The sequence below is a fragment of the Pangasianodon hypophthalmus genome, chromosome 25, assembly GCF_027358585.1.
Source record: "Pangasianodon hypophthalmus isolate fPanHyp1 chromosome 25, fPanHyp1.pri, whole genome shotgun sequence".
NCBI classification, from domain to species: domain Eukaryota; kingdom Metazoa; phylum Chordata; class Actinopteri; order Siluriformes; family Pangasiidae; genus Pangasianodon; species Pangasianodon hypophthalmus.
Window position 1 is genome coordinate 2957196 of NC_069734.1, and position 10945 is coordinate 2968140.

The 10945-nt window shown below is 34.3% G+C and overlaps 2 protein-coding genes across 2 annotated transcripts in view; both read right to left on the reverse strand.

Annotated features, from left to right (window-relative positions):
- Positions 1-1109, reverse strand: part of strc1 (stereocilin 1) — a 28914-nt gene extending 27805 nt beyond the window's left edge. Inside the window, exon 1 of the mRNA XM_053229289.1 lies at positions 834-1109. Coding sequence (XP_053085264.1) covers positions 834-882 — 49 coding nt within the window. The 5' untranslated portion in view covers positions 883-1109. The remainder of the gene's footprint in view (positions 1-833) is intronic.
- A 2067-nt stretch (positions 1110-3176) lies between these two features.
- Positions 3177-10945, reverse strand: part of ctdspl2b (CTD (carboxy-terminal domain, RNA polymerase II, polypeptide A) small phosphatase like 2b) — a 15486-nt gene continuing 7717 nt past the window's right edge. The window contains exons 9-13 of the mRNA XM_026937715.3: positions 9949-10011; positions 9580-9659; positions 8042-8168; positions 7354-7449; positions 3177-6439 (exon numbers count right to left, since the gene is read on the reverse strand). Coding sequence (XP_026793516.1) covers positions 6374-6439; positions 7354-7449; positions 8042-8168; positions 9580-9659; positions 9949-10011 — 432 coding nt within the window. The 3' untranslated portion in view covers positions 3177-6373. The remainder of the gene's footprint in view (positions 6440-7353; positions 7450-8041; positions 8169-9579; positions 9660-9948; positions 10012-10945) is intronic.

A 10945-nucleotide genomic window follows, 5' to 3' on the forward strand; every position in this document is an offset into this window, starting at 1 on the left:
AAGAGTGTCTGGATTCTTCTAGAAAAAAGGTGATTCAATTCTAATTTATGTTTAGTGTTTTCATTTGACTCATTCACAATAATAATAATAATAATAATAATAATAATAATAATAATAATAATAATTTTTGTTATTGTTTTTAATGATAAGATAGTACTGCTGCTACTACTACTAATGCGTTGTTATTGTTAATACTACTACTACTACTACTACTAATAATAATAATAATGCTATAGTAATAATAATAAAATAACAAAAGCAATAATATTTGTTTTATTGTTAACAATATTAACAAGGTTTTCCCCCCCACACATATTTATTTTCACATAGCCTATATATATTTTCCTTCTCTTTATTTCATTTTTTTTTCACTAATAGCCTTTTTTTAAACAAATGTTTCTGAATATGATAAAGCACATACAAAACAAAAAATATTTCATTTTAAACCAAGCATGTTTTTTCCTCTAAGAGGAAAATCAAACAGTTTTGTCCCAAATGAAACTTTCGGCACTTGATTAAATGTTTATACAAAACAACAAAAAAACATATTTATCTACTCCGTTACTGAAAAGTAAAAAGGAAAAGTCTTTACACGTGTTAATAAAACTCACTGGGATAGATAACAGCCTATGAATTAAAAATGTTATTTTAATCTGTCCCTGTCATCCTTTCAATCCTACCATCAAAATGTTATTTTAATCTATCATCCTGCAGTTAAAACCCAGACAAACAGACAGACAGACAGACAGACAGACAGATAGATAGATAGATAGAATGACAGACAGACAGACACTCGCTTCAGGAAAAATAACTGATCATAAAGACAGACTTACTGAGTAAAGTGCAGGCTGTAAAAAGCAATAAACATCTGTAATGGAACATCTTCTACAATACAATCAAGAGCTCCTGAAATGAACTGTTAAGGCGTGAAACTGAAGTTTATAATTAGAAATTTGTCGGGTCATTTAAGCACTTTCTCAAAAAATAAAATAAAATAAAATAAGGCATGCAATAAATAAATAAATAAATAAATAAATAAATAAAAATCAGCCTCCTCCAGGCTCAGGTATGTCTAGTCCACAAAATGCAGCGGTGAAGCTGAAACTGTGCCTCAGAGGTTGTTTTGAGCAGTGTATGTCACTCACACACACACACACACACACACACACACACACCCAGTGTCCTCTCCATCAAACCCCACCCACAGCAGAAACCTAATTAAACCCAACAAGAGGAAGGAACAGGTGCGAAAGGATTGGAGAGTCGGATCATGGCTCTGAATAATTTATTAGAGCCGTTAATTAATTAACACCTGCTTTAAGGAGGAACACACCTGAGCATCGGAACAAACATCTGAGAGACTGCTTCCTGAAGAATTAGCACATCGAGAGAGAGAGAGAGAGAGAGAGAGAGAGAAGTGTGATGTAATTATGTATTATGAAAGAATCATACCTGTGATTCTCTCACATCATTAATATGATGACTTCACATTAACGACAAACAACAGCGATGCAGAAATCACGCCAGTAAAATCAGACAGAACATCTTGCTTTAAGGTTTTAGTGCGTCCTTGTTACGAAAGCCCCACAGGAAATTGCACAGAAAAGCAAACTGTGAATCCTTACAGCTATTTCTCTACAAATCCATCGCTTTTTGTTAAACATTTATCCAACATAGTGATATTTTAAATACCTGAGCATAAAGTTCAGATAAAAGTGTAATTAGTCTTACTAGCTAGTTGTCCAAATTTGTATTTTATTAACATCAAGGTATGAGATGGTCTTAAAGGAACAACCCTGAACAATTTGAATATTATTCTTTATAATTAATGTGATCTTCAACAACATCCGAGATTTCTTTACAAATCAGCACCTGTAAGACTAAAGACATCAGAAATATTTCAATATAAATGTATTTAATGTGTTTCAGGTGGAGATTTCCTTCAAGAGATACAAGGCAGGAACTCTAAGATATTAAATATAAGAAGAATAAATAAAAAAGCCCACAATCTTACCTGCGTACCTGAGTGTGTGGCACACATCAGCCCTCACCTGGTAGATGTTCAAAACCATCCTACATGATTTTGCACTATATTTTTAACTTTATCATTCTAATGATTAAATCATTGACTCTAAGTTTTTCATTACTGATAAACTGCAAAACAATTAATTTATATTTCTGTATCTGTTAGAAACCCACATAAGGAGTTTTAAAGAAAGTAAGATACTGAGTTATTCGGCAGGAAAAAAAAAAAACAACACTTTTTATGAAGGCTTATCATTACATTACATGTTATAATGCATTCATAAGACCTTATACACAGCATACATATAACTGTTTTTGAAAAGGCATTACAGTTAGTAGCACTGTTTATAATGTATTATAAGTAGTGCTTATAACACAAAAATGATACCATTATATCTTCTCATAATGCACTATGGAAAGTGGGGCTTAGTGACATAACGTGTTATGAACATGACTTATAATGCACAATATTAATGATCCATAATGAATCATAAGCATTATAAAGAAAGCTTTAGTGTAACGCATTTTTATAAATAATTTTAACAATGTGTATCAATGTGTATAATGCCTTAGGAATGCATTAAAACATGATATAAATTGTTCATAGATTAGTACAGATATGACCTTCATAGAAAGCGATGACATTTATTTAGCAATAAATAAATAAATAAAATATATAAATAACTAAAATGGAAAAAGTACTTAAGGATTTTTTGGAGAGCAAAATACTGACAGGTATTCAGCAAAATTTTTTTAAAATTAATTAATTAATTAAAATAAAATAAAATGCCAAAACTACATCAGAAGTTTTTTTTTTAGAAAGTAAAATATTAACAGTTATTTGGCAGAAAATATTAAATTAAATAAATAAAATATCAGAACTACATAAGTATTTTACCGAGTTATTTGGCAGAAAATAAAAATTAGATAATAAATGCCAGAAAACCCAAAACAATTTAAAGAAAGTAACATAATGAGAGATATTTCCCAAAGAAAAGAGTTATATTAGACAAAGGAAAGTCTTTCTTTATACAGACTTACCACTTTTAAGTTACGAACAATCTTACAACTTATGTTAGCATTTTTATGGTTCTTATTTAATGCAGCTAAAAGACAGATGTATAAAAGAAAAAAAAAAAGATCTGGAACGGTTTGGTTTCTGCAGAAAAACTGCCATGGTTAAAATTTAATTAAAGTCTTTCCCACAAAAACAGCCATGAATTCAGGTTGAGGGTTAACTAAATATACAAACACACACGTAACACAGTAAAGAGGAAAAAAAAAAAATACACAAAGATAACAAATACATTTCCATTTAAAATGAACGGCATTTCTTTTGAATTCAAAAACACCAGAAAAAAAAAAAAAAAAAAGTTTCCTTACGTTAAGGACGTTCGTGTCGCCGAGCGATTTCAACTCCAGCTTTTTGACAAAAATGGAAAATAAGTCTCTTGTATTATGTGCCTGAAAACGTCTCACAAATATTTACAGCTGAATTTTTGCACTCAGGACAAAAATCTCACACAACACCACATGCAGGGCAGGATAATAAAAAATAAAACAACGACTGCTGTTTTGTACAACGCATTAATAAAATACACGCAAATCCATTTGCATACTTTATGTAACTGATCGTGAACTCTTTCAATGAGAAAGAATAGTACACACTTTCTTTCTTTCCTTCTTTTTTTTTTTAAATAGAGTAGGATCCTTGGGATCACTTCTCCTCCCATATTGCTTTGCAATTATTTATTACAAATTTAAACAACAAATTTTACAGAAGCTTGTTTTTTCCTACGATGGATTTAGGGGATTTAAAAAGGAAATTTACTTTAATAGGAACTTTAATATTCATATACAGAAATATGAAAGCTTTAGAGCTCACAGATACGCAGTCTAACGCTCTTAACAGCGCAAACGCTTTCAATAAAATGGAGAAAATAAAATTAAACTCAGTCCAACTGAGTGATGCAGACAAAACGCTCATGTAGTTAAATTTCATACAAACCTTAGATTAGATACAAATGAACTACTACAGCGCCAAAATCTGAAATTCTGCTTTCATTATTGCATTAAATTTAGACTTAACTGTGTTAAAATTTCAATTATACAAGTTCAGTATTGCATTTAATTTTAATTAGAATTTTTTTTTTCCCAAAATCTCCTTTCAAAATTGTGTAACATGCTATACATATATTTTAAAGTGCCTTAAAAATCAGAAATTATATATATATATATAACTCCACAAGGAAAACTGGAGCAAATCGCAAATGGAAAGGGGTCCAAGCACCTTAAATCATCCTTTTCACCGGGGCTTTCAAACTTTTTGCAGTCCTTTAACTGTTTAAAAAAAAAAAAAATTAAACACATTATTGTTTTTAACTTTTCACCCAAATAACCTGTTTTTTTTTTTGTTGTTTTTTTTTTTTAAATACTGAAAATGTCATTACATTCCAGCTGACATTATTTACAGGAAAAATAACTTGGATAATAATGTTGAGTTGTGGTTTCCACCACTGTAAAAAAATTATTTTCTTTCTTTCTTTTTTTTTTTATTAAATCACGGACCCCTTGGATATGCTTCATGGACCATGAAAGCTGGCAAAGCAAAAAGTGCTTTTAAAAGAAAACCTAGCACATCAACACTGCAAAAACGACATCTTAGTAAGGAAAAACTTCAAAGTATCTAATATTTCTCAGCCTCATTATGAGATTATTAACCATTTTCTAGACATTTTTACTCATTTTACTAATTCTGCATAACCGTGTTAAGTGAAAGTGTCATTTGATTTATTGGCAAATCGCTTTTCTTCTTTAAAAAAATGCTTGACTGGATCACTTTAATCGATGTTGTTGTTGTTACGACCCACATTCTCACGCGCTCCACTGCGACGTGGGTGATTTCAGTTTGCACAAAAAAATGAACCATCATGCTACTTTAGCGCTCGATATTACATTACAACACTTATTTACAAATGAATACTAAACCATAATGGACCATGAACACTGATTTTAAAAAAATAGATATATCTAATACAAAAAATTAATAAAAACTTGATAAAAACTTAAAACGGTAAAAAATAATAAAAAGTGACCTCGGGTGGCGTTCTTTGAAATCGTAAATTTAGTATGAATGACATGTATTGAAGGTGCAGATGTTGAAATACTTTTATAAAACATCTCGCAACCTCCTCCATGAAAACGTAGCAAAATATTTAATTGTCACTGGCCACTTTAATAGGAACAGCTGCTCACTCCTGCAATTCTCCAATCAGCCAATCACGTCAAACCCGGAAGAAATGTGATCTCAGTGACTCTGACGGTTGTAGGGTCATTTCAGATATGGCTGATCTCCTGGGATTTTCACACACACACACACACACACACACACACACACACACACACACACACACACACACACACCAGTCTCAGTGAGCAGCACGGACAGAAACATCTTGTTGATGAGAGGAGAACATCCGGACTGGTTTGAGCCGACAGTAAGGCTTCGGTAACTCAAATAACCACTCTTTACAACCGTGATGAGCAGAAAAGCATCTCAAAACACATCGAATCTCAAGGCGGATGGGATACAACAGCAGAAGACCACAACGCATCAGCTAAGAACAGGAATCTGACACTACGTACAGTAATAGAGACTCTCCCAGACTGGACAGGTGAAGATTGGAAAAAAGAGCAAGCTACATTTTTTTTTAAAAATGATTATCATTTCCCCCAATCTCCATGATTGAGCAGGGGTACAGGTGTTCCTATTAAAGTGGCCGGTGAGTGTATTAAACCCCCTTAAACGTTTGGCTGGTCCAGACTTACATTCCTAACTACACACTTTTCCTATCGGTTTCACTGTAATTACTGAATAATACATAATAATCACTGGATAATATGCTTTAAGATGAATAACTGAATAATAAAAATCAAAAGTAATCATTTTTTTTCCTTAAAATAAAGAGTTCCACTGGAGCGCCAAAGGAAATAAACGGGATCTTCCTCTTCTTAACATTGTGCACGTTCACTTCAGTGGATGAAGCGACTGAAAAGACAGACCGAGCACATGCAAAACAAAAGAAAACCAAACCTAACAACACTCCGAGTGCTGAGACTCGGAGAAGGAACAGCCTCATTTACACATCTGTGCACCAGAGTTTAGAAATCCTATCAAACCTTCTTTCTTTTTCCCTCCTGTTAGGACTGTAACAGCAGGAAGGAAATAAAAAAGGCAGCTTTTTTTTTTCTTTCTTTTTTTTTTTTTTAAACAGAAAGGCTGGTTTTCCGTCGTTCTTTTCAGGCTTTATTACTTGTGTTCGGCTGCAGAAATCCTGAGACTCGCGCTTCAGTCAGGAGGCAGCAGGTCGTGCAGACGAAAGCGCTCACGTACGTGCGGTCGCACATCCTCATTCTGGAGAGGGAAAACAAAATGACAAAAAAAAATGTAAAAATGACTACCGCACAATCTGGATCGATGCGTCGATCTGAAATGAATCGAGGCAACAATGATAAATCGATTATTATTAAAAAAGGACAGACAACGAGTGAGTAAAAAATTATTTATATTTTTAAACTGGTGTGTAATAAAATCAAAACAGTCTAGCAAGCTGAGTTTCTGTTAAATTAAAAGAAGGTCTACTCCAAATTCTGAACAACGTTGGTCACATATCGATCAGAGGATACTGTCTCGAATCTTAGCAGACTCAGAGTAACGGCAAATATCGAATCATTGCGCCATGACTCAAAATCGTATCGAATCAGATTCAGTGGCATCGTCAAAATATCAAATCGCTGCCTTAAATAATCAAAATTGTATCCTATCATTCTAGACTCAGTGGTATTGTTAAATATCAAATGGTTGCTTTATGAATCGAAATCGTATCGTAGCAGACTCAGTGATATCGTCAAAATATCGAATCGACGTCTTATAAAGCGAAATTGTATCATATCGTGTGGAAGCCTGAGATTTACACCACTATTATGTATTAGCGATGTAACCAAATAAACAGATCCTGCAGTTTAAACAGATACAGATATGAATACTTTTACGGCATTCTTTCATTCATTCATGCTTAGTTGAAGTTAAGCCACGTTTCTACATGTGGTGTTCATATTTATTTATTTATTTAAAGAAAGAAAGAAAGAAGCAGAACTCAGATAGAAGCATTATGTTACACCCCTAGTGCAAATAAATCTGACTCTAAACAGAATTTTCCATTAAGCCAAAAATAAATTCTTGAGAAAAGACAAACAGTAAAACATGACACCTTTTTCCTTCATTATAAAGCAGCAGCTTGTAAAGAAGACGTGCTGTAAGTGACGTACCAACTCCACCAGCTTTTCTAGAAAAGGCACCAGCTTGAGAAGTTCGCTGTCGTTCTTGTCCATGAACCAGCTCTCGATCGGGATCCCATTAGACAGCTGTGATTAACAAACACGATGATGATCTCATTAGCTGCCTATTAGGCTTGTGAGTAAATACACAAATAAATAATACATAAAGAGCGATTCCTACAGTTTGCCTTCTCGTCCAGATTAAATACCTGTATACTGGTGAAGGAATTTACTTATTTACTTACGTACTTATTTATTTATTACCAAATGTGTATTTTTTTAAATAAAAATGATAAAGACCAGACTTAGAAATGAACAAACTCTGAAAGTCACTTTTAACGTCACTTTTAACGTGCATAAATATGTAAATAAAGATCTTGGATTGGCCCAATTCACCTGAACTTCTGTTTAAGGTTATCTATTGTCAGTGAAGATTACGATTTATTTATTTATTATCGTTAAGAGCAACACAATTTAATTTAAGAAATGTAACAAAAAATAGGATCTTAAGCTGAAATTTCGATCTTATTTAATTTTTTTTTTTTAACAAAAGTATTTTAAACATAAGTTGGAGGCTGGCATTAAATCGAGGACAGCGGCGTCAGGTCATCCGGGGGCGGGGCTTATTTGATACAACTAGTGGAAAAGACGTTTTATTTCACGGGGAACGTCGTCTCACCTGATACGCGAATGCTTGTGGCGAGTTGTCGATAATGATGGTCTTCGAGAGATCTCTGCCGAGAATATTCAGATCTTTGATGTAGTTTCCCTGGACACAGACACAATGTTCGCGGAATAACCTGTGCCTGAAACACACACATGCACACACACACACACACACACAGACAGAGTGAGAGAGAGAGTGAGAGAGAGAGAGAGAGAGGAAGGAAAAGAGAGGAAGGAAAATGTATTGGTTTCCACGGCTGCAGCAGGAGAAGACTGAATAATGCAGACAGACCAAAGAGTTGACACCTGAATATCACGTGGACTCTTCACCTGTCCGTCTGACCCGATTCTCACCTGCGCTGTCATCACAGCCAGTAAAGCAACCACAGCGCACCAGCGCGAGGATTTCATTACAGTTACACTTCTGTTAACACAATTTTACCTTCAAATTTCAAAGCTTTAAGACGATGCATATTATTTTCAGACATTTTGTGTCATTTCTGTGTTTCTATAAAACACACCAAGGTCATTTTTTTTCTCATATATTCACGCAGGTGTTTTATAACTACAGTACACTACACTGTAAATGTAATATTTTATGATTTTTTTAATTTATGATATATTTTTTATTAACTATATATGTATAGAATTGCTTTCGCTGCCTCTCCAACTCACAGCCTGATTTCATCACAATCATAAATATTAAGAAGCAAACATTCACTGTTAATTAATATTCATTCACAGCAAGGTTGAATTCTCAAAATTAATCTTCTATAACAGCAGCTTGGACAGTAACTACAGGTTAATATTAATGCGCTCGTTATCGTTTCTATAGTAACGGCTCATTCACGGGGGCTCGTATCATCCACATCTCCGGCTAAAGATAAACTGATTTTAAAAAACATTAACCTTTGATTTTATTTAATAAAGAACAGCGAATGATCGTTGATGTGGTGAAGTTTTATGTTAGAACAGGTTTGTGTAACATTTATGGAAGGAGTCTCCAGTGTCAGCGCTTTGTAGCAAACACTCGGTAGGTTTTCCGCCACAGCAAAGTCTTCAGGACAAAGGAGTTTGTTCTGGCGTTATTTAATAAATTAAAAATAGCAACCGATGGCAAACTGCTGCGGTGTAAGAGGAATAAAACGCTTCAGGGCGTGTTGTTAAAGGAAAATGATCAACTTTAGCGCGGTAACAGTAACTCACCACCCTAGCGTTGATTATTTTCCGCTCACAGCACTCCCTGTCACGCGTTATTCCTTATTTAGCCGACTCACAGCCCGATTATCAAACGGAGAAGCGTTTTGTACGTTAATACACAACTGATAGGTTTGTAATCAGTGTTTGTAACTTGATGCAAGTTTATGATTCTGAATAATATGTAAAAGCTTGTTTTTGTCAGTTTCGCTGCAACTCATTTACAAAAAAAAAACTGTTTTTAAACTGTTCAGATAAAATTACTCAAGTTTCAGAAAAGGTTAACAAAAAAAAAAAACCAGGGAAAGAGAGAGAGAGAGAGAGAGAGAGAGAGAGAGAGAGAAATCCACCTACCGAACTAACTGCTTCTTCGGATCGAGAATGTTCAGCAACTTATCTGCGTAAACTTTCTTCGAGGCGGTGAAAAGAATGATCTGAGGGGGAAAAAAAGATAAAATCTTATTTATTTTCAGATTAGAGCTATTCAACATGTCTTCTTTTATTCCATACACAATACATATGTTTTCCATTTTAAAGCAGTTAAAACAATCAGAATGTAAAAATGCCATTTTATTTAAAAAGATACTAAAATGACAAAATCTATACATGTAGTTAAAATCTCAGACATTAACAGCATTTTAGTTCTCACTACTTCTCACTGATCGAGTTGTGTACAACTGTGTGCTATGGAATTGGGGAAGAAGAAAAAAATAACACAGCTACCTCATAAATTTGAGACATGCGTTGAAGAAATTCTCTAAAGAACGGCCTCAACCGTACATAAACCTGTGAATAGAGGGAAGAAAAAAAAAAAAAAAAAAAGATCAGGTCATATCTGCAGTAACACACACGACAGAAATATGAGGACTAAACAAGAGACACAGTTTAAAAAAAAAAACAAAAAAACAAAAAACAGTATATAACAGAATCACGTTCAATGAAAGCCAAGCGCTTGGGAACACGGATATTTCCCGAAGTCCAGAGAGTTATTTATACTTTTCTGTGCTGTTGTCTTGATATCATGACTTATATTCCTCATGAAGTGGAAATACATGATTAATCACACATGCTGTACATCATGAATGCGTGTATTCGCGTTTATTTCTTTCATCAGGGACTGACACGAGAGGAAATCTCTGTACGTTTGTCAGCACTAAACAGTTTCCTTAAGAAGTCGTGGACACTTCAGTGATCCCGAACAAGTGGTCCGTTTCGCTGCCAGCCTATTTGATGGACAGGGACGTCTCCACGGTTACCGCATGATGTTTGAGAGCTGGTTTGCAGCTTGCGAAATATTTTCACCTTTGTCAAGGTGAAAATCGCCATAACACCAAAATATGACGTATGACAGCATGCCACTGGCCACGACGACGTAGAACTAGTACGCTACCGCTACGTGATCTTGGAAAATAACTTTCGCTATGTTGAAATCACGAGAAAAATAAATTGTCATCGAGATACCAGTAGAGAAAACAGAAAATAAATAACTCATGGCCTTTCTGGACTTCTGTACATCTTCAGTCCTTCCAGATCACCTGTAATTTTCCCAAACTTGTCTAATACCGTGGTGCATTAGCGCCCTCTTGTGGAACTTTTTCTAACTGTAACTGTGTGTTTTTGACGACATTAACGGAGCTTGAGCTTGAGCTTTATTGCCAGGTATGTTTACACATACGAGGAATTTGTTTTAGTGACAGAAGCTCCACAGTGCAACAGAACG